Source organism: Leucoraja erinacea, chromosome 9 (genome assembly GCF_028641065.1).
Source record: "Leucoraja erinacea ecotype New England chromosome 9, Leri_hhj_1, whole genome shotgun sequence".
Taxonomy (NCBI): domain Eukaryota; kingdom Metazoa; phylum Chordata; class Chondrichthyes; order Rajiformes; family Rajidae; genus Leucoraja; species Leucoraja erinaceus.
Window position 1 is genome coordinate 59,180,452 of NC_073385.1, and position 26,013 is coordinate 59,206,464.

At 46.0% G+C, this 26,013-nt stretch overlaps 2 protein-coding genes across 4 annotated transcripts in view; one reads left to right on the plus strand and one right to left on the minus strand.

Moving 5' to 3' along the window:
- The first annotated feature begins 90 nt into the window (after positions 1 to 90).
- On the plus strand, positions 91 to 7,307 carry lrrc57 (leucine rich repeat containing 57). 3 transcript variants are annotated; one of them, XM_055640923.1, is made up of 6 exons: positions 91 to 227; positions 1,038 to 1,223; positions 2,843 to 2,978; positions 3,927 to 4,195; positions 5,672 to 5,857; positions 6,508 to 7,307. In XM_055640923.1, the coding sequence occupies exons 2-6, from the start codon at positions 1,089 to 1,091 to the stop codon at positions 6,547 to 6,549; spliced, it is 768 nt and encodes a 255-aa protein (XP_055496898.1). In that variant the 5' UTR covers positions 91 to 227; positions 1,038 to 1,088; the 3' UTR covers positions 6,550 to 7,307. The 3 variants fall into 3 exon arrangements, with proteins under 3 accessions (XP_055496898.1, XP_055496899.1, XP_055496897.1); XM_055640922.1 differs by having other exon boundaries at positions 149 to 300; XM_055640924.1 differs by having other exon boundaries at positions 148 to 300; positions 5,672 to 7,307.
- LOC129700439 (synaptosomal-associated protein 23-like) overlaps positions 7,224 to 26,013 on the minus strand; it is a 24,365-nt gene continuing 5,575 nt past the window's right edge. The window contains exons 2-8 of the mRNA XM_055640928.1: positions 22,076 to 22,146; positions 20,556 to 20,597; positions 19,222 to 19,270; positions 18,638 to 18,755; positions 13,683 to 13,838; positions 13,257 to 13,401; positions 7,224 to 8,309 (exon numbers count right to left, since the gene is read on the minus strand). Coding sequence (XP_055496903.1) covers positions 8,244 to 8,309; positions 13,257 to 13,401; positions 13,683 to 13,838; positions 18,638 to 18,755; positions 19,222 to 19,270; positions 20,556 to 20,597; positions 22,076 to 22,132 — 633 coding nt within the window. The 5' untranslated portion in view covers positions 22,133 to 22,146 and the 3' untranslated portion in view covers positions 7,224 to 8,243. The remainder of the gene's footprint in view (positions 8,310 to 13,256; positions 13,402 to 13,682; positions 13,839 to 18,637; positions 18,756 to 19,221; positions 19,271 to 20,555; positions 20,598 to 22,075; positions 22,147 to 26,013) is intronic.

Consider the following 26,013-nt stretch of genomic DNA (forward strand, 5'->3'; position numbering starts at 1 on the left):
AGGAGAGAAGGAATGGGGTGACGCCAGCATTTTGTGCATCTATCTCCGGTTTAAACCAGAATCTGCAGATCCTTCCTGCCCATGTTGGGAAGGTCGCCTGACCCCGTTCCCTTGCAGCCGTTGCCCGGGCAACCGGCCCACAGCGCCCGCCGGACGTGGCGTCAACGGGCTTCCGGACGGCGCTCGGGCCTTGGCCCTGGAGACGGGAGGAGCGGCCGCGGGTCCAGGTAACGACCGCCGGCCCGGGTAGTGACTGTGAGCCCAGGCACTGGCTCACCGCGGGGATGTCTCCGAGCACCGGTACTGTCCACTTTCCAGCCGTCTTGTACCTGTTGTCCGTCTCCCGGGTGGAGGGAGGGAGGCAAGCGCTGTCTCCGGGTGGGTGGGTGGGTTGCCCCAGCCCCAGCCCCCCGGGTGTGGGTAGCGGATGAATGGGAGGGAGAGGAGGGGTAGGAGGGAATAGAGGGCGGTTTGCGAGCACCCGGAGTGGATGGGAGGGAAGCCCTCAAACCTCCGCCCCCCCACCATCTCTGCAGCCACTATCAGACGTGTGAGTGAGGTTCTCGGGTTGTCCCACCCCCCGTGATTTACAGGATGCAGGTGGAACCCACCGGGCTCCACAACTTGTGTTTGGTTCCTTCACTGCGAAGGAGGTGGACACCGATGCAGTACACAAGATTGGAAACAAATGCCAATGGATTACATTTTGCCCACAATGGTAGTAATATGGTAGTATTAGGTGCACCACCTGTACTCGTGATCCGTTGATCCGGTATTAGGTGTTACTACCAGTCTTGGTGCATTGATCAAGTATTAGGTGTACCAGAGTCCTGGCAATCAATCGATCCAGTACTGGATGTTTCAATGGTTCTTTTGCACAGTTCTGGTAATCCATTGATCTAGAAGAGGCCAAACATTGATACATTGACTGGTCTGGGTGTTGATAATGACCTGTGAATGGGGGATGAGGGTATGGTCCCAGTCAGGAGGTGGATATTGCATGAGTTCCTCATTGATCATCTTTTCTCTTTCTTTAGATTTGATCTAGTGTTGGACAGAGTTCTCACCTTAAGCAGAACTGGATGTGAATGGCCATTGAGAAAAAATTATTTATTTTCTCGGATTGTAGCGGTTTTACCATGGGGAACAGTGCGCTGAAAGCTCACCTGGAAACTGCACAGAAGACGGGCGTGTTCCAGCTCACAGGGAAAGGCCTGAACGAGGTAGGCAGCGTCACTGTTGTAGTGAATCCTGTTGCAGCAGAGTTGACTCAGCCAGCATGCTTTGATGTCTTGTCCAAGTAGTGGGCACCTGCTGAAGCTGCTCTGGGAAACTTCAGAGAATCTGACCTGATCTCCTCTTCCTTTGGTGTTTCACCGCATTGGTTACTAGAGTGAGCAGGAGCAGGGATCCTGTCTGATGAACCCCCTCACAAAGTGCCAGCTGCTCGGACCCATCAAAGTGAAGCATAGCAGTTTGTTCCTGTTTCAAAAGTTTAGTTCTGTGGCTCCGAAATTTACGAGTTTGTCAATGGCTCCTCACAATAAAATGAGCCTGATGTTACCAGTCACCTCAAAAACACAAGAAAACAGGAATAAGCTACTCGGCCCCTCAAGCCCATTCGGTTATTCAATCTTCTTTTTGCGTATGGCGTGCAAAGCCTAAAGTTGTAGATCAAGGGTAGACGTCCAGGCCAGGACAGCATCAGTTGATGGCTTTGATGCCCCCAGGGAAAAGCCTCAGTGAGCAGTCATTCACAATCTGGGATGATCTGGTCTGGATGTCCACAGTCGCAAGCAGGGCTGTCTGTCGTCCCCCACTTATGCAGGTGATGGGCTGTTCTTGCATGGAGGGTGTGGATTCTGTTCAGGGTTAGCCATTGCTTGTGATGGAGGTCAAAACCCGGTGGTTTCACTAAGGGGTCTCTGATGACCTCTCCGTTGTTGGTGTTTCTAGCCTCTGCGCCACAGTCTTGGAGTCAAAGTCTTCCAGGGATTTAACGGAAGACCAGAAGGATTTGCGGGACTTTAGGCGCATGTTGGGGAGATCGTTCAAGTCAGCATGGATGGGAAGGTCAGGGTTAGTCTCGATGGTGCACCAATCTTTCAACATCCTCGCCCTTCTGGGAGGGGCAATATGAGAGAGGACAGGGAGCCACTGCAAAGGTGTTGACTTAAGGGTCCCTGTGATGACCCGCATTGCAGAGTTAAGGACAATGTCAACTCGTTTGGTGTGGCAGCTATTAGCCCAAGCTGTTGAGCAAAACTCGGCTGTTGAGTAGACTAGGGCTAAGCTTGCGGTACAGAGGGTGTGTGCATTGGATCTCCAGCTGTTGCCTGCAAGTTTCCTGATAATGTTGACCCTTGTTTTCAGTTTATCAGCCACCCTCTTCAGGTGTTCAGTATAGGTGAGGGTGCGATCCAGGATGACTCCGAGGTACTTGGGGAATTCTTCATTCTTCACCGGGTTACCACAAAGAGACACTCGGAGCTTTGCGTTGGCCAGCCGATTGTTGAGATGAAAGGCAGTGACAGTTGTCTTAGATGGGTTAGGGCGGTCGTCCTAATTGACTGATCTATGCAGACCTCTACCCCTTTTCTGTGCCAGTTCCCCATAACCTATTTATTTATCAAACATTTATCTCTCTTCGCCATATCTATACATCTACTGATCTGGCCTCCACCACCCTTGGAGGCAAGAAATGACAATGGTGATAGTAGTTAATTGAGGGGGGGGTGAGGTGAAAGTTGGCGTTTGGCCCAGAAACACATGGGCAGTGCTTGATGTAAGATCACCCTTGTAATCAACACAGATCTTTTAAAATTTGTTTCTAAATGTTTAGTTCCCCATGGACCTGCAGAGACTGTCAACAAATTTGAGAATGATGGATCTTTCGGGAAACAAGATGGAGACCTTGCCTTCTGTCATTGGGCAGTTTTCAGTACTGAAGAGCCTGACTCTCAACGGCAATAGATTGGGTAAGACTGAGTAACCCAATGCTGTGGTGTCCTGTTGTTGTTGTCACTTCAGATCCAGCCCTAACACTTTCACTTCATCCAATTGCAAATGCAAAATGACCTCCCACTTCCTGCTGCATTTTCTTACCCCCCCCCCCCCCCCCCATCCACCGGTTCTTTTTGCTGCAATATTTTTCTACATTCCTTCTATATTTTGGTTAATTTTTTTTTCAAATTATTTATTTCCGTGCTGCTTTAGATATAACCAGCCCAATGGCAGTATTCAGACACTTACATTTAATAATATCTCTGGCTCTAGTCTTGTTTTAATTGAAGCTCCCACCTCTCCTGCAGGCTACTGTTGACTGATCTTAATCCCAGAAGTCATGCTGCTCCTTTCCCTGCTTAAAAAAACCTTGATCCCATCTCCAAATCCCACACTCTCGCCTACGTCCCCCGTCCACACACATCCTTGGCATTTCACTCCTATCTCTCCTTATCTGACATCATTTTGTCTCCACATCACAGCCTTTGTCTAACTCCACCCATTTGCCAATAAACTCCTCCTCACCTGTAAACACACCTATCAGTTGCCATGCTTTGACCTGCCACCACCTCTTTTTCCTCATCGTTCTCCCCTTCCTCCACAGTCTGAAGAAAGGGGCCTGTCTCAAAATGTCACTGGTCCATTCCCTCCCCAGATGATCTAATAAGTTCCCCCAGCATTGGTATTTAACTCAAATTTCCAGCAGCTGCAGTCACTGTGTGTCCAGCCCACTGTGCAAACTATCCATGCCATTCCCTGCCACTACAGTTCCAGAAAAAGGAATCCTTCCCTCCTGCAACATCTCTAGCCTCAGTGACCAGCAATCAGATGTTGGCACGGGACCTCGCTAATTCTCAATCTTGCCCACTGAACAAGTTTGCCTTTGTTGGCCTGAGATTTTACTCTGTTTCCCTTCCTGTCAGCTGTTCTTCCTGAGGATTTGGGCAAGCTGAAGAAACTGGAGAATCTTCACCTCAATGGTAACTCACTGAAAAATCTCCCTTCCAGCTTCGGGCAGCTGGCAGCCCTGAAGACCCTGAGTCTCTCTGGGAACCGGCTGAAGGAGTTTCCACTCCAGCTATGTCAACTCCGACACCTGGATGTGGTGGATCTGTCCAAGAACAAAATCCAACGTCTCCCAGATGAAGTGGAGCAGCTGCAGGCCATTGAGCTCAATGTCAACCAGAACCAGGTCAGTCTCTAGCTCCAGCACTGGAGGATGGGCAAGAAAGGTTGTGTGCACTCTGAGCATTGGTTGTTCAGTGACAGTCCTTTGCTTCAATCTTCATGGTGTACATTGAGCTGTTAACATTAGTTATGCACAACAGGAGCAGCATACAATAGTTCTGCTATAATATGATGGGGGGGGGGGGGGGGGGGGGGGGGGCAGCGCCAGAGACCTGGGTTCGATCCTGCTACGGGTACTGTCTGTACAGAATTTATGTTCTCCCTGTAACTGTGTGGGTGCTCCATCTATCCATTTTCCCCCATAGATGCTGCCTGGCCTGCTGGGTTCCTTCAACAGTGCTTTTTGCTGTTTTTGTGTAACCTCTCTCCTGTTAACGGAGACCGTTGTCTCTTAAGAACAGCCTTGCAGAGTCACTGCAGGTGACCATTGAAATTGGTAATCGCTACTATTGCCACGTGCAACAATACTCTAATAAACAATGTAACCTCCACCCTTCAGTATTTTTAGCTTGTAGTAATTAAAAAAACTATTATGAAAGGTCTCTGGTCCCTAAACTCCCTTTCCCCACTGGCATAGTTTTTATGATGTGATTTTCTACATTGTAGGGTTTCTCAGATGCTATTTACTCCACAGTCTGTATTATACCATCTTTAGTTTTCAGCATCCCAATGTGAGCAGTGGAAGCCAGCACGGATCTGTAAAGACCAAATCACAGCTACAAGTTTTTGTTTTAGCAGTTAATTATTGTTTGAAGTGAGGTCAACTGTTGAATATAGGTGAGGTATTATTAAACTAGCATGGACAGAGGGGAGTGTTTAAGAAGGAACTGCAGATGCTGAAGAATCAAAGGTAGACAAAAGTGCTGGAGAAACTCAGCGGGTGCGGCAGCATCTATGGAGCGAAGGGAATAGGCAATGATTCGGGCCGAAGAAGAGTTTCGGCCCGAAACGTTGCCTATTTCCTTCGCTCCATAGATGCTGCCACACCCGCTGAGTTTCTCCAGCACTTTTGTCTACCTTGGACAGAGGGAGAGCAAGTTTATGGGAGAGTAATCAATAGCTAATGGTACAAAAAGTAATGGCATGCCTCCTTTGCCTTGAAAGGGATGGACTACTGTTCCAATTGGTCCCATTTGTTGCATTGGCACAATTATATTATAAAGATAGGCTGCATACACTAGATTAGTATCCCTTTGAAGGTGGGAGATTGTGTAATCCAATTGATATGGAGGAATTATTTCTTTTCAATGGAAATTCAGAAGAAGGGCAAAACAAAATTAAACTAATTTTATTAATAGATGAAGTCACCAAAGCAAATAGTTACAGATGCTGTAAACTGTTACAAATACAGGATACTCGGGTCAGGCAACATCTATGGCAGTAGTTACTGTTTTGGGTCAATAATCCTGTGTCAATTCCAAAGGGCAAACTGCTGGTTTGATGATTGCTTTGTGTTTTAGTAACCGGTTTATACTTGCAGGTTTCTCAGATCTCGCCACACATCTCCCGCTGTCCGCGACTGAAGGTGCTGCGGTTGGAGGAGAACTGTTTGGAAATCTCCATGATCCCCAACAGCATCCTGGCCGATTCCCAGATCTCCGTGCTGGCTGTTGAGGGAAATCTTTTTGAAATCAGGAAACTGCAAGACTTGGAGGGTTACGACAAGGTTGGTCAGGGTGACGCAGACAAAGTTGTAATGGCCATGTGAAGCAGGAGGAACTGCTGCTTGAGGCCGGTGTTCCCAGTGGTTGCAAGAAGTGGAGACAGAGAGATGAGACCAAGAATTCACCAGTCACTCTCTGCATTTGGAGAACTTGAAAACATCAGTCGGAATATTGTTTGCTCGATTGATTTGTTCTATACTAAGAATTGCATTACCCTAACCTCTCCGTGTACTTCCACATCCATTCTTCTAAATACTCCCTAAATGCATTTATATCCCAAGCATGTTTATCCTACTTTTTCACACACATATTCCCATTATAATCTGAAGAAGGGTTTTGGCCCGAAACGTTGCCCATTTCCTTCGCTCCATAGATGCTGCTGCACCCGCTGAATTTCTCCAGCATTTTTGTGTACCTTCCCATTATAATCCCTTTCTTGTACCCTTCAATTTCTCACCAATTCCACAACTTGCTTTTACTTTCTACCTCCTAACATTCCATTTTCCCTCCAGTATCCCACCCCCGTGAGCAGGCACTGAACGAGCATGGTGGTGTTGCATCAGGTCGGGAGCTGGGGAGTGCTGCACTGTCCTGATGAGGTAGTTGTGGTACTGCTGCCATCTGACCCATGATTGTTCTTTTCTCCTTTCAGTACATGGAACGTTTTACAGCAACAAAGAAGAAATTTGCATAATGACCATGCTGGTGAAAGAATGCTTTGTCCGTTGGTCAGCAGGCAGACTAGCCTAGGAATGGCTGGCTATACAGCGGTAGTACTTGTTAGTCCATAAGCGGACGTACCCCTGATGGACTGGAGGAGAAATGAACATTTCCTTGCCTGTTTGAAGCTGATAGTCTTATGCAGTACTAAATGCTCTAGTTTAAGCTGCTGTTCAATGAGGGCCTGAGCTCTACTCACTCCAAATAAGCTACTGCTGTTGCACAATTGATCTCTTCAACATTTTTGCACACTACATTGCGGGGTGGAATCATACAATAGTCCTTACTCTAACTGTTGGGGTTTAACCTCGGCAGAAATCTGGTTGTAGCAGTTTCTGTGCTGTCACAGCTGTTTTAAGCTATAATTGCAACCATATTCACTGGTCTAAACTTTTGCTGATGAGATAGGCCACTGCTTGTGTTATTTAGAAGAGCAGTTTGTATAACATATTTTGCATATAAAATGTTCTGTTCATCTATTTTGCTGTGATTTGATGTAATAAGGGAAATAAGGTAGAAGTTTCTCCTGAACCAATCCGAGCCCAATCCCCCACTTTGGGATTGGGACGCGACAATCCTTAACTATATTTCAATTACCATGACTACATTTCGAGAATAGACATCTTAATTAAAAATAAAAAGAAATGAGGCTGTTAAAGATGAAAGCTTTAAAGTTGTGATCACATTTCGCATTAAACATTATTTCCCAATGTACTCAGTTGGAAACAAATGATTAAATGTACAATATATATTTTACTTTCTGTACACACTTCATGTATGTGTAATGAAACCGGAGGAAGATTCACACAAAAGGTCCCTGATAAAGACAAGCCTTGTGCCGAGAATTTTGCCCAAGGGGAAAGCCAGCTTCACCCAACCAGCAGAGCATGTTTGGCCCTTGCCCCATCTAAGATGACAGAGCATTAACTCTAAAGCCAGTGATCAGAAGACTCAATGGGCACAGAAAGGGAGAGGTAAAAACAGCCACCATAAATCCAGGCCACTACACGGGCAAAGGGTCAGGGCCTGGACTATCCTTTAATTGTGAAGGGCAGACGGGGTTTTGTACTGTGGAGAACAGTCCCTCATTATATTAAAAGACAACCAAGGGTTTGGTGTCACAGGAACAAGGACATGAATTATGAAGGGAGAATTGGTGGTAGGCAATGATCTCCTCAGCTTGGAGTTCAGTGGTCTACACACTGGGAGTGGGGGTAGGGAATATAAAATGACCACTGAACATGGGGATTGAGAACATAAGTAACAAGAGTAAATACACCCAGGGCAGAGAAAGAGAAAGTAGTCAGAAACAATATGTCACAAGTATTGGAGGTATGAATCAGTATCCTGCCCAAGGTTCCCTTTCCAGCCAGTTCTCCAACAGCACGTCGGTGCTTGCTGGTTCTGGACAGGAACGAATAGCTGCAAGAAGTCACACTAGCATTGCACGAATCAGTCACTCATCTAGACAGGTCTCCAAGGGTGGCTCAAGTCCGACTGGCGACACATGCACAGGTCATAAAAACCCAAGACCACTCAGCACATCTTACACTAATTCAGGGAGAGGTTGGTGGGAGAAACAGAGACACAGGAAGGCAGCACGGTGATTGGCGCAGAAATCAGACTTGAAGTTGAAGCTGTAATTCAGAGGCAAGTCTTGGCTCCACGTTACTTGTTCATGAGTTTGTTTGCTCTCACGTTGGCATCATCAATCCGAGCTTTGTTAGTTTCCGCCTGTTGAAAACAAGTCAGTCAGTCTCAGCTCACTGTACTCGACACACACACGCACGCAAAACCAATCTAACAGCACCCGATTCAACAAGGATAACATTGGGTGGGGCCAGTTTTTAAACTCAGTTTGTAAATTCACAACAGCTGCAGTTTGGACTGCTCTGCCTTCTCATCTGATATGAATTGTTTGAGCAGGAGAGGCCATTCAACACATTATACCAGCTACCAGAGGCACAGTCCAGTTCCACCCCCGTAATCTCACAAATGTTCCTCACCATATAATCATTCCCTCTTGGGAGGCCACGATTGAACCTCCTCCACCACATATGCAGGTGGTATTCTCCAGATAACATAAACTGCATAAAAGCTTTTCCTCGCGTCTCTCAATTGTCTTGGGAGTTTATTTTGAACCAGTGACCTCTAGTCTGACTCCAACAGTAGTCTCCATTTTGTCCAGTGTCGTCATTAATACATTTATCTGAAAAGAAACCAGTCGCACCTCTCCAATATATCCTTGTAACTCTCAGGCTTCACTTCCCTTCAATTGAATTGAACACAATATTCCAGTTGATCCTGGCCCAGTGTTTTGTAAAGATCTGACAAAAATTGTCTGCTTTTATTCTAATGAAGTGTCTCACTAACTGCATGCCGTCCTGTCACTTGTGTGCTCTGAGCCTTCATTTATTTTTCAACAGTGTTCTTTGTTCCAAACAGCCTCTAATTTTTCCTTCTGAAATCCAGTAACATTTTTTCCGCATTATGCTTAATTTACATCCTGAGCAAAATGCAAACTGCCGTGGGAACTCAGCACGTCAGGCAACAAAAATGGAGGGAAATGGGCAGACAATCCTTCAGGTCGGGGTCCTTCTCAGGCAGGACTGTAACCAGTTCAATGCTTGATCTGTGTCCTACCTTTTAACATCGTCAAGGTTTTGGAGGAGCAATTTCTACGACCTCCGAGTGAAGTAGTGATTCCTCACTCAATTTTAAACAATTTAAGATTAGCTACTTTATCAAAACATGGATCACACCCGTGGAGTACTGTGCAGTTCTGGTCCCTGCGCTGCAGGAAGGGTGTGATTACACTGGCGAATGTGCAGAGGAGATTCACCAGGGATAGAGCGCTCAAATGTGAGGAGATACTGGGTTTGTTTGCCCTGGAATGGAGGAGACTGGGAGTGGAGGAAGGGGGTGGGGGAGAACTAGAAAAATATATAAAAGTAGGAGGGGGAAGAGATGGAGAAGATTTTCTCCTAGGGTGGAGGGGTTCAAGACAAGAGAACATAGGTTTAAGGTGAGAGGTAGGTGGCCTCGAGAGGATCGGAGGGAGAACTTTTTCAACCTAGAATGTGGTTGGAAATTGAGATTTATTGCTTGAAGAGGTGGGAGAGGCAGAGACTCTTTGACATTGAACAGCATCTGGACAAAACCTGAATCACCAGGGGAAAGAAGCCCCAGATCTAATGTGGGCAAATGTGATTGGTGTAATGGGCATAATGGTTAACACGATGGGTTAAAGGGTCCATTTCTATACTGTACAACTCTAAGGAACAAATAATGCTACAATGCTGAGAACTATTATGCGCTCTGTAACCTTCTCTTTGCTCTTTTGTACAAGTTTGGCTTGATTGTATTGACATGTAGTATTATCTAATTTGATCGCATTACATGCAAAGTATTTTACTGTACCTCGGAGCATGTGACAATAATAAATCTAGACATAGTGATGTAACACAGATTAACTTTTCAATTCTGTGGCATATTTGTTGTCTAATATCTCCAGTTCCATTGATTTTATCCTCTGACCATCTCAAACAGATTACCCCTTATTCTAGAGTCCAGGGATGGTGTGATGTATTGCATTTGAGTCAAGACAATAGGTGCAGGAGTAGGTCATTCGGCCCTTCGAGCCAGCACCGCCATTCAATATGATCATGGTTGATCATTCCCAATCAGTACCAGAGTTAGCGTTATTCAGCATTGAAAACAGATCTTTGGCCGAACAACAGTTTGTTCAAGGCTTCTGGGCACCACACGTTTGGAAACATGGCAAAGGATTTGGACAGTAGATTTACCAAAATATTTCACAGGAGTGAGGGATATGATTAGACTGGAGAAGCTGGAATGGTCTCTCGGGAACAGAGGGGCAGATGGCAAGAGATCCAAAAGAGATATTTTTGATCACGTGGGTTTGGACTGGGTGAGTGAAAACGATTCCCACTGGCAGAGTGGTCAAGAAGAAAGGGACAAAGAACAAAATTTAACAACAAAGAACCAAAAGTGAAGAAGGAATAGATAGGACAAATGCACAGAATCTTTTACCTAGGGTCGGGGTATTGAGAACTAGAGGGCATAGGTTTCATGTGAGAGGGCGAAGCTTTAATAGGAAGCCAAAGGATTACCTTTTCACTCGGAGGGCGGTGGGCATATGGAATGAGCTGCCAGAGTCAGGTACTAGAACAACATTTCAAAAAAAAAACTTGGACAGATATGTGGATTGGAAATGTCGAGAGGAAAATGGACCAAAGGCAGGCAAACGTTTTTTTGTTTCCTCTGGGTATGTGAATACTCAGGAAAATGACAATAAAGATATACAATACAATACAATACAATACAAAAAGGACTAGCTTGCATGGGGCATCTTGGGTGGCATGGACGAGTTGGGCTGAAGGGCCCGTTTCCGTGCTATATTGTTCAATGACTGTACGACAGTGAGTATTTCAGGTATGGAGAGCACTTTCAAGGGGAGTGGAGGCAGATTTAACACTAGTTTGAGACCTACGGCAGTCTGGTAAATTTCCCCTGCGTTTCCAGCATGACCAATGTATTATTACTGAAATCCCTCACCCTTTACGGAACACAGGAAACGAGGTCTGAGCAGGATAATGTTCAACTTTGGAGTCATTCGACTCTCTGCAGCAATCCAAATACCACTACTCCAATCCCCATTGTTTAAAGAAGCAAGCCCTGTGTACATTACTGCTATAAACAAATCCGGGGACTATTTGCTCTATTAAGTTAATAAAGTATTTTAACCACTATGGTGCTTTTTGGGCGAGAAGGAATGTTTTCCAGCTTTCAGGGAGACAAAAGACCCAGCACAGAACATAGCAAGACAAAGATGTATGAAAACTGCCTATGCTCATGGCCCGAACCCTTGGTGAGAGCCCATGGTATGAGAGGGAAGATACTAGCATGGATAGAAGATTGTCTGACTGGCAGAAGGCAAAGAATGGGAATAAAGGGAGCATTTCAGTCGGCTGCCAGTGGCTACTGGTGTTCCGCAGAAGGATTCCCAATAGGTTAATTTGCAGGATGAATATCGGTAGTAAGGAAGGCAAATGCAATGTTTGAATTCACTTTGAGAGGACTAGAATATAAAAGCAGAGATGTAATGCTAAATGCTTAAGGTGCTGGACAGGTCGCATTTGGAGTATTAGGTGCAGTTTTGGGCTCCATATCTGGGGAAGGATGTGCTGGTGAAGGAGTAGGTCTATTACGAGAATAATCCTGGGGATGATTGTTGGGTTAACACATAAGTGTTAGACAGCTCTGGGCCTGTACTCACTGGAGTTCAGAATGATCAAAGGGGACCTAATTGAATCCTACCGAATAGTGAAAGGCCTATTTATAGTTGATGTGGGAAGGATGTTTCCACTAGTGGGAGAGTCTCGGACCAGAGGGTACAGCTTCAGAATAATACCTTCAGAAAGGAGATGAGGTGGAATGATTTAGCCAGAGGGTGGTGAAACTGTGGAATTCATTGCCAGAGACAGTTGTGGGAGCCAAGTCTTTGGTTATTTTTAAAGCAAGGATTGACAGGTTCTTGATTAGTAAGGGTGTCCAAGGGGAGAATGCAGGAGAATTGGGTTGAGAGGGAAATATAGATCAGCCATGACTGAATGGCGGAGTAGACTCGATGGGCCGAATGGCTATGACTTGTGAATCCGATGGCACTGCTTCTCGATGTACATGACTTGCCATAATTCTACTTCATTGTCTATGGCTCAAGTTATAAGAAACACTTTGCTCGCTAGCCAGCATCAAACTTGCTCTTAGTAGCATATACCCGAGTTCTTAAAGAGCCAATGGGCCTGTCCCACTTAGGCGACTGCAGGAAACTATGCAGTCGCCACATGTTCGCGGGTGGTTGCCGGGGAGTCGCCTTCATGGTCGTGAGTAGTTCACGCATTCTGGGAACTAGTTGAGGCCTCATTATGGTCACCGTGAATTTTTCAACATGTTGAAAAATTTGTGGCGACGAGAATGAAACCGCTGTGGAGAGTAGCGAGAATTCTCGTGCCGTAGGTGGGTTGCCAGGAGGTCCTGGTGGGTTGCCAGGTCGACGGTTCTCGTAGGTTGTAGCCAGTGCTGCCCGGTGAATTTCAATGGCTCATTGGGGGGGGGAAAAACCGCAAGCAGTAGTTTTCAGAACGAAGGATAACCAACAGGTAATGTTAAATGTCTGCTAAGCTTCACGGCCGTATATCTCAGGCTTCTTAAAAGATGTCTCCACTCCTTCTGCCCCCCTCTTTTAAAGGACTTACCATACACTGTGCTTTAGCCGTCTTAATTACAACCTTCGAGTTCATTGCATTGTGTGTCTGTATCTGTATCACCTTGGCTTTGCACCGTGTGAATTTCACTCAGACAGCGCTTCCCCCACTTGCCCTGTCCCCCGCCTGCATAACGGGCTGGTGAAGGAGTGTGTGTGTGTGTGTGTGTGTGTGTGCGTGTGTGTCTGCGTGTGTGCACGTGTGTGCGCCTGTCTGCGTGCGTGTCTGTGTGTGTGTGTGTCTGTCTGTCTGTGTGCGTGTCTGTCTGTGTGCGTTCCACTCTGACAGTCGCCTGAAAAATCACATAAGTGGGACAGGCCCATTAGACTCACACTGTTAGAGTCACCCATGTTATTGTAGTCATGGCACTGCAAGAAGGGAGAAACACAGTTACCTTCTCGGCAATGCCATCAATCTTCTTGTTGTGCGAATCGATCTCGTTGCCCATGTCGATGGCCATGTTCTTCAGGTTTCCGATGATGCTGCCCACTTGTTCGAGGTTTTCCTCCATCTCGTCTTCTCGTGCGTCGTTGGTGACCCTGAGGGAAGTAGAGTTCTTACATTACTCCTCCTGGCAAAGTGAATGTAGATTACCAAAGGTTCAGCTGTAGGGACACGGTCCAATTCTGTGCCAGGGTGAGAGATGAAGAACTCTTGCTCCCCTTGCCAGTGGATATGGCAGGACAAGAGGAAACAGTGATGCAGAGCTACACGGGGGGGGGGGGGGGGGGGGGGGGGGGGGGGGGTCACATGGTCTTCTGCAGGGGATGGGCAGTACTGAGTGGTTTTGGGATCAAGTCAGAGTTCCAGACCCACCTACCTGTTGATGTAAGCTCCTCCTCCACCGCCCTGCTTGGCCATCTCATGGCTGTTCTGTGACTTGCTGGGCTGATTGGAGACGACCTTGCCCGTGTTTCCGTCGGAATTGCTGGCCCAGGCTTTTTTGTACTTGTCTCCCATCTCGAAATTCCTCACCCTGAGGGAGAGAGTAAGCAGCGACACATTGTGAGTTGAGTATCCGCAACCAGGATGAAGGAGAGTGTTCCTGACCACATTGCAACAGCGACTGTACTCAAAAAACTAGTGCATAGTTATTGGGATGTCCCAAGGCAAGAATGTTTGTGGAGACGGAGGTCTGTTTTCACATGTCGAGTACAGATAGTTTCTCCCTTCTACACCTCATGGAACAATGAATCAAACTTGCAGCAGGTAGATCTCTGATCGGTCTTGCTGCTCCTCTCCCATGCTCTGTATTACAACCTGCAGAAAGGTTCCCACAGCTCTCCCTTACTTGTAACTCACTTCCTTCCCTAGGGTGTCACAGACTGTGGGGGGGGGGGGTCAGGCTTTACATAGCCAAAGCCCACGGTCTGCCCTTTGGGGACTTGTTACACTTGTACCATGGGTGGCTCGGCAGGAGTCTCACCTATAAATTAGACACTAAACATTCCTACTTCAATTACGCCAGCAAGAATGTGATAACATTGGTCATTTTTCCCCAACTACTTTTCTTCAAACTTACTTGTCTTTTGCAAATCGAACACCAGGCTACCTGGTCTCTTCCATCTCCCAATCAGTTTGATAATGCTCTTACTTTTTTATGCCGAACAGAATAATCACATTTTCCCCACACTATAATTACGTTCCAAAATCCTAACCTGTACACTTAACAGATCAATATTATCCAAATCCTGTTGTCCTTTTTTGACCTCTTCACAACTTGCTTTACAACCTCTGCGTCATCAACACATTTGGCAGCCACATTTGCACTGGCTTCACCCAGGTCATGAAATACATGGTGAAAGGTTGATGTGCTGATCAGTGTGGCACACCACTCCTTGTGTGTTGCAATGGAGAGAGAGGTGTTCCCACAGTGCTCTGCACCGCAGCACTGAATAACACCTCAAAATAGAACACTGTGGAGACCTGCCTTCACACCGCTTCCATGCACACTCCCGTCCCCTAACACACACAGAACAGCCTGCAAAGTACTGACAGATATTGAGACGGGTGATCATTCATCATCTTGTAGTCCAACAGTCACAGAACAGAAACAGGTCCTGGGGACCACCACAGTATATCAGCGTACCTATCTATATCAATCCCATTTACCGTAACGTATCTGAGCTTAGTGACCCTAGACCAACCTGTACACAGCTGTGGGACCAAGATGTGGACTAAGATGATCAATATCCTCTTCTCCATCTCCCACTGAACTTCAAACCTTTGTCCAGTGCCGAAAAGACCTTAACCAGGGCTACTAGTGTAATCAATACAGTCATGTTTTCTGCTACCAATTCCCTTTCCATCTCTTTACACCTTTAACACTATTTCCAGTTCTGCGCTGAGGTGATCACATGGCAAATACAAGACCCCCTGGCTTTCTGAGGTGGTTGTAGATACTTCTCGAAACCGAACAAAAGTAGTATCTTGTGTGTTAAATATTTACCCTCCACCACGTGATTGATTGCAGGAGACTGCTGTGTTTGTTTGTCGCGAGTATTCAGCATGTCACTGGATACTATAACAAACCTCTACAGACCACTGGATATTTGGCCTGGTACAGCAATTCCAACGTACAGGAAAACAAGAGGCTGCAGAGAGTGGTGGACTCGACCACTCCACCATGGGTACATCCCACCCCTCCATCAAAAGCATCTGCATAGGGTGGCACCACAAGAAACTGGCATCTATCAAGGATCGCCACCACCCGGGCCATGCCCTCTTCTCACTGCTATCATCAGGCAAGAGGTACAGAAGCCTGAAATCCCCCACCACCAAGTTCAGGAACAGCTACTTACTGATAACCATCAGATTCTTGAACCCACCCGCACAACCCTAGTCCTACCTCACCAACAGAACACAACAGACCAATTCTTGCACTACCATAGATTTTTTTAATTACATTTTTTTTGCACCAATGTCTTGTTCTAAAAAATATTTTGCGAATGTTCCAGTAATTTGTTTAACTCGTGTTGTCCGAGTTTTTATGCTTAGCTCTGTTGTCTGAGTCTCTATGCCTGTGGTGCACGCATGATTTCCATTTTACCTCATCGTACTTGTGCAGATGGTCATAAACTCAACGACATCACATGCTCATGGCTCAAATACAGCTCGTCATCTACCAAGCCTTTGGAACATCCCAAAGGTGCGGGAGGAAGTACATAAAGGCTTACAGGGTCAGGATTGCAAGCTTATTACACAAACAAACAGGCAGACACCGGCTCATGCAGCGTGCAGTTAAACATATCACCTACTCAGTTCGAGGACAGCACAGGCTGATCCCAAATCGTCCATGTTTTTCATGCAGATTCCACTGTGTACACCACTGTCTGGCTCTCTTTCCACTCAGGATTACATGAGGGTTAATCTCCATCGAATGAAGCACAGGGTAGAGAACAAAGGAGGCAGGGTAGAGGGGTGAGGAAAGAGTAAAAGAGACAGCAAGAAAATGAACTCAAAGGCGACATTCTCAGTGCAGTATTAGTGGGGAGTCTAGTGTTACAGGAAATAGTTCCTCTTAAGCTGCTAACCGGAGTTAATGTGGTCAGTGGCAGGTCGAATTGATTAGACCATGAGTGCAGAGCAAGAGCCAAACGTTGGGAAGACTGATCATTGGAGACCAGCGGAAAGCAGTTAGTGCTGACACAGTTCAAACCTCACCCATTGTGCTCAGTCCCTCACACACATTAGCCACAACTGCGCTCCGAGCTCAAACTCTGACCACACCCTCTCACTTTTGAACTTGTTTTTTTCTTCCCCATCTCACATTTGCAAAGACTTTTTACATATTAAAATGAGAATGAAGCAAATCCATTGGCAAGCGCAGCATGGGTGCGATATTGAGTACAGGCCGTCCCCAGGTCTCCAAAGTCAAACGTATGGACACCCCTACATGGGAACAAGCTCACAGAATGTCAAATTCAAATGCCTGATGTACATACAAACTAGTTTCCTCGCTCACTCTGAAATTCAAATAATTGTTATTTTCTTATCAGTCGGATGTGTTTTTCATGACACTTGTGACAACACTGTGGATGGAAGGTTTCCATAATGAGTGATCTTTGTATTTTTATTTAAACATGGCCAAACTGAACATCTCGACTTATGGACCTGTAAAACCAGAACTCATCTATTACCCGCGGCAACCTGTAAACCCCTCTACACTGTGCCGACAACAATGTTATAAACCCAGAGCCAGCACCATTTGTATTTAATTCTCCAATGCCCTTTTTTGACTTATTCCAATCGTTTTAAAGCTGGGACATGCTTTGAATGGCTGCATCCAGTGTGGACTGATGGGTTGGTCTTGTGCTAGATTGATTGAAAGACACAGCATGGAAACAGGCCCTTCAGCCCACTGAGTCCATATGGACCATTGATCACTCGTTTACACTAGTCATATGTTTCCCCACTTCTGCATCCATTCCCTACACACTGGGGACACAAGTCAGTGCACAATAAACCCATGAATATGCACCTCTTTGCGATGTGGGAGGAAACCCGAGCACCCAAAGGAAGCACATCTTGTGGCATAGAGGGCAGCAGCTGAGGTCAGGGTCGAACCTGGTTCTCTGGCGCTGTGAGGAGCCGCTGCGCTATTAACAGCTGTACATCAGTACATCTCTGACCTCTAGCAGAACTGTCACACTCCGGAGATCAGGCTCCCCTCCTACACTGTCAGAGTGGCATCAATTTAAACCAACAGCTTGACTGGTTTTTTTTTTTGATGCAATAGGAATTTATCCATCATGGCAGTGGACAGTGGGGGTTACACCTGGTGCTCTAGCCAATAGTCATCTCCCAACATACAAAACTGAACAACAGCCGACGCTGGAAATCTGAAATAATGGTGGGAAATGCAGGAAACACTCAGCAGGGCAGGCCGCACCTGTGGGAAGAAACTTGGTGTTTTCAGGTCGGAACCTCTTCGTGAAAACTTAGAAAGAAAACAAGTCCGTTTTGAATAGGAGAGAGGGAAAGGAATTATCTGCAATAGGTTGAGACCACATAGTGCAGTTATAAGCACATTAAGTTTCTGTATCTGGGTAACATGATGTTGAAGGTAAGACTGTGGGACTTGCCCAGCCTGCCAAATTATACGAACAGAACAAGGTAAACCGGGACAGAGCAATGACGGGGAGAAATGGCCACTTCTGAAAGACAGCAAATTATCTGAAGTCGGAGAATTCGATATCAAGCCAGGCAGCTAGTATGGGCCGAGACAGTAGATGAGGTTCTGTTCCTCAAGCTGGTGTTGGACCTCATTGTAACAGTGCAGGAGGCGCCAGACTGACGTCAGAGAGGAATGTGATGGTGGACTCAAGTGGTGCAAGGAGAGGCGAGTGCCTTCAGATCACTGATAAGGAACAGAGCTACGAGAAGGATTAAACTCAAATCATGAACTAATCATTAAATCAGTAACATAACCTGGCCTCACTGTACCCAAGATAATCCCTTGGTTCCACCCATCCCTCCCTTTTCTCCCCCCCTGCTGAAAGCCAACTAACGTTTCCTGTTTTCCAGGTGTGCGTATGGTCCTGGACATGAAATGCTAACTATTTCTTTCACCACGGACGTTGCCCGACCCGCTGAGTGTTTGTGTTTTGTCAACAGTAGTTTCTGTGGTTAGTATTCCATTGCTGTGTACTGGATCTCACTGTGCACGTGGTTGCTGGGCCCTTCAGCAGGACGGCAGTAACATCCCGAGTATACAATGCAAATGCAGTGGAGTCCAGGCTAGTTGTGACTAGGCGGAGGTGTACAGATGCTTACCTGCTGCAGGGACAGACGCACAGGCCACAGCATTTGCTGAGGTCAGTCAGGTTCTTCTCTGCTTCCTTCATGTCCTGGTTGATCTGATCCAGTCCTTCATCAATGCGCTTCAGTTGTTCTACACAAAGAACAGCAGAAAGCCACCGGTCATGTGTTATGATGCGGACAAAGCTCAGTGGAAATCTTCAGAGAGGTGTTGTTTGAAGCCCACCTCAATCCACCCAATGCAGTCTGACACTTACCCCTCATGTCTCAGGAATTGCCCAAGAACCCTAAGGGGCAACAGTCCTGCCAGGGGACACATCTGCTCTCCCATGGGGGCAACAACCCAGCACGATTAATCTTGCTTTGTACACTATATGTGCAGACATCCTGTGGTCTAATTGGCAACATCCTCCTCGTCCCCACTGCTCTTGCCCAGATGTTTGGGGGCTATACAGGAAAACTCACGCACACCCCTGGGGACGCCCACAGCACAGGCGAGGCTGTCGCTCCCACCTGCCCACATCCTTGAGAGGAACCCTCCCTCCCCCACCCTCCCCCGGGTCCAAACCAATCGTTACCAAGAGTGGCAGTACACTTACCTCCCTGTTCATCCAACATGATCAGGGTTTTACCACCAGCATCCCTGCTCTGCAAAGAAAGGAAGAGTCAGTGGCCTGACCGATCAGTCACGGGACGGGGCAGACACACTTACTTCTTCTGCAGCAAGCATGGCAAATAGTGGGGTCTCCCCAAGGATCTGTATAAGCATCATTCCTCTTTGCCATCCAAAGGAATGGTACTAATGGTTTGCTTTCTGCAGTCGTTTTCTTTTTGCAGTCTTTCAGTTTATTTTCCCCCCCGGGAGGAAATGTCAAAGACTAGAGGGCATAGCTTTAAGGTGACAGGGCAAAGTTTAAAGGAGATGTGAGGGGCAAGATTTTTGTTAATGCAGCGTGGTGGAGGCAGATACGATAGTCACATTTAAGCGGCTATTATGGATATTTTGCACTTGAATATTGGGGAATGGAGGGATGTGGATCATATGCAGCCGTTGAGATGAGTTTAGCCTGGCATCGTGTTTGTAATGGACATTTTGAGTCGACGGGCCTGTTCCTGTGGTGTATTACTCCATGTTGTTGCAGAATTTGTGTGTAATTTACATATAATTTATGTTTTTGGGTGTTGTCTGAGTCTCCGTGCCGGCGATACTGCCGCAAGCAAGATTTTCATGATACCTGTATCTCGTCATTCTTGTGCATATGACAATAACTTCAACCTGACACACTATGGTGTCCTAGTTATGATTGTTGTTAAAATCCAACGCTGATCAGGATTGAGAGGGGTGATAGCCCCTGTATAACGAGGAGAGGGGTTAATTACTGCAGTGATATAACGATTGCTCATTTAAGATATGAAAGAGGTGGGTTGTGAGCCTTTGTAATGCTCTGCTTCAAGAGGCAGTGGTAGTGGGATCTGAATGTCTGTAGATGGCCCGTCCACAGTGGAACAGGCTCAAGCGACCACTTCTGCTCCTAATTGGTGTGCGATAGAGAATACCTCCCAATAACAGAGGAGCTCGAGCTACTCATGGAAGGGACAGAACGGTTTGCAAAAGAACTTCCATTGCAGGTTCAAGGTTGAACAGATTGTGTCCTGGATATCTTGCATAAGATGAGTTTTCTTTGGGCCTGGTGACCTGTTTGGGTATCACCATTAAGCAGCCAGTGTTACAAGTGCCTCCCTCCAGTCTCTGTCATTTCTCAACCTACACCTTAGATATTCCCAGAGTCTCTGCAACAATCCTGTGTACATTGCACAACCGCTCGTTCCAGTGAACCCAAATCAAATATCTGCTTCTGCACTGCAATAAGTTCTGATGGTAGACCCAGGTCGCCTGCAATCATCAGTGCCCACTGCAGAAGATTTACTGTACCTCCTCTGCCAACTGTAGCATCCTCCGGGTGCTCTCCAGTGACTGTGAACAAAAACAGAAGTAGTTATGAATAGTGGACACCTGCACAAACCAACCATCCACCCCCCACAAGTCAATAAGAGACAGTAAGTACTAGCCGAGTCAGCACTGATCATCTGGCAGTCAGGCCCTTCAAATACCATGTGCTGTCCATTCGACAGCAAAGGAAGCAGCCCTTGCCTGCATGCAACAAGACCTGGGCAACATTGGTTGAAAGCAGGTAGGAATTTTTGCATCACTAAACTGCTGGACAGTGACTATCATAAAATAATTTGGGCAGTTGCTGTGAGCAACGTACCTCCTAACAGCCTTGCAACGCACAAATCATTGTAATATTCTCCACTTGCCTGGGTGGGCGGCAGGGTAGAGTTGCTGCCTTACAGCGCCAGAGACCCAGGTTCGATCCTGACTACGGGCGTTGTCTGTACAGAGTTTGTACACTCTCTCCATAACAACTTGGGTTTTCTCCGGGTGCTCCGGTTTCCTCCCGCACTCCAAAGACGTACAGGTTTGTGGGTTAATTGGCTTAGGCAAAGATTGTAAATGGTCCCTAATGTGTAGGATAGTGTTAGTGTACGGGGATCATGGTCGGCACAGAGTCGGTGGGCCAAACTGCCTGTTTCCGTGTTGTACCTATAAACTCAACAACTAAACTAAAAGTCAGTCCATGTACGCAATATACGCCACATTAAATCTTCCCCATTATTGTGTGATGCAACATTCTCACTTGCCTGTATGAACAATTTCCCATCTCAGCACCATCCAGGAAAAGCAGCCATTTAAATGGCGCCCTTATTCTTCACCCTAAACATTCATTCTCTTTACCAACTGCACAGTGAGTACCATCCACAAAAGGCACTGCAGTTACTCGCTCACGACTACCCCGGCGATACTTCAAACAGATTTCCACTTGAGATTCCCCTCCAGGTCCCACGCATTATCCTTCCCCTTCATTGTTACGAGTCAAAATCTAGAACTCTCTATCCCTCAGCACCGTGGGAGTACCTTTATCAGAAGGACTGCTGCAGTTCAAGAAGACAACTCATCGCATCGTCTGAAGGGCAGTTAAGAAATGGTCAACAAATAATAACCGTCTCAGAAATGCCCAAATCGTGAAAATAAGTAAATAAATAAAATGAAGGTAAACGAAACTCAGCGGGCGGGGCAGCATTTACGGGGCGAAGGAAATAGGCAGCGTTTCGGGTCGAAACGAAAAGATAAAATGATATCAGTTTTGCTGCTGGTAAAGTGAAACTGGAGCTTCCAATGAATTCAATTGGCAAGTATGCGTCTTGGGCAAGGTCTGTTGTGATGTACAATGAACAATCAGCTGCCATTCAGTTCCAACAGGGAGAATTGCACAACCTTTTCCCTGTCCTGGGGGCTTAAAAATGGGAATGCTTTAGTAAAAAGAAAAACATCTACTTTTGTTCCTCCGCAATGATTCAACAGGCAACAGAAATCCCACAGTTAGGACTCACCTCATCCGTCACGTTGTTGGCCCGGAGTTGCAAGTCTTCAGCAGACATTTCTGCCATGTTGATCGCCAAGCCTGTCAGAAATAGAAAGGAGGATGAAATGGGATCAGAAACAAACCTGTTATTTGTCGATTCCTGATGTCTGGGAAGGTTAGAGATAAACAGCACAGAAACAGGCCCTTCAGCTCAACTCATGCAGGGTGCCTTCCTGAGCTTGTCCTGCCTGCATTTGGCCCATCTCTCTCTCTCCCTCTACACCTTTCCTCTCCATGAACCTACCCAATTGTATTTTAAATGTTGTAATTGTACCTGTCTCTACCAGTTCATCTGGCAGCTCACTCCAGATACCCCACCACCAGCATGAAAAACATGACCTTCAGGTCCCCTTTAAATATCTCCGCTCTCACCTTACGAGGCGGCACAGTGGCGCAACGGTAGAGCTGCCGCCTTACAGTGCAAATTTGCTAATCATTCCATCTACATTCTCATTCAAATCATTACTAAATATGACTAAAAAACAGTGGACCAAGCATGGATCTTTGTGTAATATCACTGGTCACATATCTTCAATCTAGAGAAATCTCCAAAATCCAGTTCCTCAATGGCAGATCCGATGACATTTGACTTTCCAGATTAGCCTACATTTGGACACCTCCCAAAGGCCTTGCTCAAGCCCATGTAGACAATGTCCACTGCCCTGACATCTTGGTCACCACTTCAAGAAACTCAAATTCATGAGCTACAATTTCCCACCCACAAAGTAATGTCGACTATCCCTAATTATCCTTAATTAGTCCTTCACACTTTTGCAGTTGAGACCTTTGGTAAATACATCCTTAAAAGGTTTAGGTGGAATGGTTGGACTAATCAAAGCCTAACATTGATGAGCTAAAGACTTTTGTCATGCTAATGCTGATGTGAGGAACACAACCAATTTAAAACTCACCAGCCATGAGAAGTTTTCATTCACCCTTAAGGGCCTGTCCTACTTGGGCGTCATTACTTGGGCGTGATTTGCGCGCTACTGCCTACGCCACCACGTCTCACCACACGCGCGTAATGCATGCCATGAGCGCGTCGTGTGTTGTGACGCGTAAATGATGTTGCGTAAATGACGCGCAAATAACGCCCAAGTGGGACAGGTCCTTTACTCTGAACACAAATTTCAGGGAAAATACATCCGACTGATACTGAGGGAATCAGAATCAGATAGTGCAAAAACAGGCCCTTTAGCATTACTGATGAAGCTGAATTTTAGTTAAAAATATAAGAAGATATTAAATTGGCTTCTGGGCTAGCTTACAGCTTATATGTAGGGTCAAATTAGGCTTGCCTTAGGTTGCAGGTGTGTGAGATAATAAATCCTATAGCATTGTCTCCCAAGTGAGGAAGTGACGGAGAGGAAGAGAGACATAGCTAGTCACATCTTTGTAAACAAATGGCCTATGTTTATGAGGGACCAAGTGACAGAGAGGAAGCAGCGAAAAGAGCTAGGGTGATCTCTTTGGAGATAAAATGACCTAAAGCAAATGGCCAATGTTTTTAGTATATCTTGTACCATGTAAACAAAAGGCCTTTGATGTGATGCATTCTGTGGAAACCTTTTCCTGTACCTCTGACCATGACTAATGTCTGTGGAATGTGCTAAGGGGACAAAAAAAAACCCTATTTAAGGCAATGTAATTCTGTTGTTCGGGGAAGGTGGCTGAGCACAGTTAAGTGTCTACATTGGTCACTTAGCTGGAATTCTCGCTCCCTTCCATCGGCCGATGTTAAGTAAAGTTTTGAACTGGTCTACCAAACAGTTTGTGTGGTGTCTGTTTATTAAGAAGCGAACCTGGTTTAGTAGTTATAAAAGTAACTTTTTCATTACTAGTCATTGTAACCCATCAGGTACAAGTTTACACTCATCTCATTTACCCGCAATTAGCTTTTGGCTTTCAATACCTCAGTCTTTCAAGGGAAGGAACAGGGAGACACCGATCTGAATGTGTGGCTGAGGAGCTGGTGCAAGAGACAGGGATTTAGCTTATTAGACCACTGGGATCTGTTTTGGGGTAAGGGTGAATTGTACAAAATCAACGGGTTGCACCTTATCAGGCGGGGGACCAGCATTCTGGCAGGTAGGTTTGCCACTGCTACACGGGTGGGTTTAAACTAAATGGGGAGGGGGGAGACAAATTAGAAATACAAGGATGGAGTTAAAGGGAAAGAGAGTATAAGAAAAGTTAAGAAAGACACTAGAATTAACGGGACAGAAAGCTCACAAAGGGATAGGAGAGTAGGGCCAAGTTAAATAGCAATCAATGTGAAAGGTGAGGTGATTAAAGGATTGAAAGTATTATATATGTTTGTGCAAAGTATAAGAAATAAAGTGGATGAGCTTGAGGCTCAGTTCGAGATTGGTAGATATGATATTGTGGGGATAACATATACACGGCTGCAGGAGGATGGGGGTTGGGAACTGAATATTCAAGGTTATACATCCTATAGAAAGGACAGGCAGGTGGGCAGAGGAGGTGGGGTAGCTCTGTTGGTGAGGGATTAAATTCAGTCCCTTGCAAGGGGTGAGATAGGGACTGATGATGACGATGCCATGGTGCAGTCCTTCACACACCATGGTTACTGCAGGGCTGATCTTCTTTGAGCAGATTATGGGAGCACATTGTTCTTTTGGTGCACAATCCATTGTAGGATTCAGATGCTTTATCAGATAACCAAATCAAAGGGGCATTTCTTACATGATTAAGTAAAATACCTTATTATCTCAAGCAGTTATACTCAAATTGTGTGAAATTTGGGATTACATGTAGATCAAATTTGAAATACCTGTATCATTGAGACATTTTGCTACTGTATGACATGTAACAAAGTTATCTTTACATGGATACAAAAGGTATTGCAGATGCTGGAATCTTGAGTAAAAATCAAAGTAACACAGGAACTCAGTGGGCCTGTGGAGAAACTGGATTGATGACATTTCAGGGTCAGGACCCTTCTTCCGACTGATTGGAGGAGGGGAGAGAAAGTTGCAAAATAGAGGTGGGACAAGCCCTGGTAATAGGTGGACACTGGCAAAGGTGGGATGGGGGTGGGAAATCTGTGGAGAGAAACAAGATAAACATAAAATGCTGGAGTAGCTCAGCGGGACAGACACCCTTCTTGAAAGAGCATCTCTGGAGAGAAGGAATGGGTGACGTTTCGGGTAGAAACAAGGTCACGCTTTGGGTCAAGGACTTTTTAATCGCAACCACTTAGATAAGAAAACAAACATGTTTTTTGTTGAAGGGTGGAGAGAAAAGGGAAATGTTTATGACCAGCTTATAGAGGTGTATAAAATCAAGAGGGGAATTGATAGGACGAATGCACAGTCTTTTTCACAGGGGAAATAAAAAAATTCAGAGGACTTAGGTTTGTGGTGAGAGGAGATAGATTTAATAGAAACGCAAGGGGCAACTTTTTCATGTTGAGAGTAGTGGTACATGGAACAAGCTGTCGGAGGAAGTAGCTGAGGCATGTACTATAATAACATTTCAAAAACATTTGGACAGGTATGTGGATAGGAAAGATTGAGGGAAAGGTTGAGGGAAATGGGCCTAGCTTAGATGGAGCCACCTTGGTCGGCATGTTCAAGTCGGAACAAAGGGTCTGTTTCTATGCTGTATGACTATGAATTGCTGGTTCAACAGCCAAGATTGTTTGGATCCCTTTATGGTGGGTGGGGAAAGAGGTGCAATGTGTTGAATTGCTTGCAGTTGCAAGGGAAAGTAAGTGGGAACAGAAGAGCAATCCAGTGAATTGCAAAGAAAGCAATCCCTTGAAAATGCTGGATGTGCTGGAGAGAGGACGACGAGTCTGGAGGAATCTTGTTGGAGCTGGGAGAAATTGCAAATGATCTGTTGAATGCCGAGGCTAATAGAGTGGAATGTAAGGATCCGTGG

Bases quoted from the DNA above. Each gene is read 5' to 3' on its own strand.
- lrrc57 (XM_055640923.1), top strand. From the start codon at position 1,089: ATGGCCATTGAGAAAAAATTATTTATTTTCTCGGATTGTAGCGGTTTT. The intron at 4,196-5,671 runs GTCAGTCTCTAG...TTATACTTGCAG, and splicing joins TCAATGTCAACCAGAACCAG to GTTTCTCAGATCTCGCCACA. The intron at 5,858-6,507 runs GTTGGTCAGGGT...TTCTCCTTTCAG, and splicing joins ACTTGGAGGGTTACGACAAG to TACATGGAACGTTTTACAGC.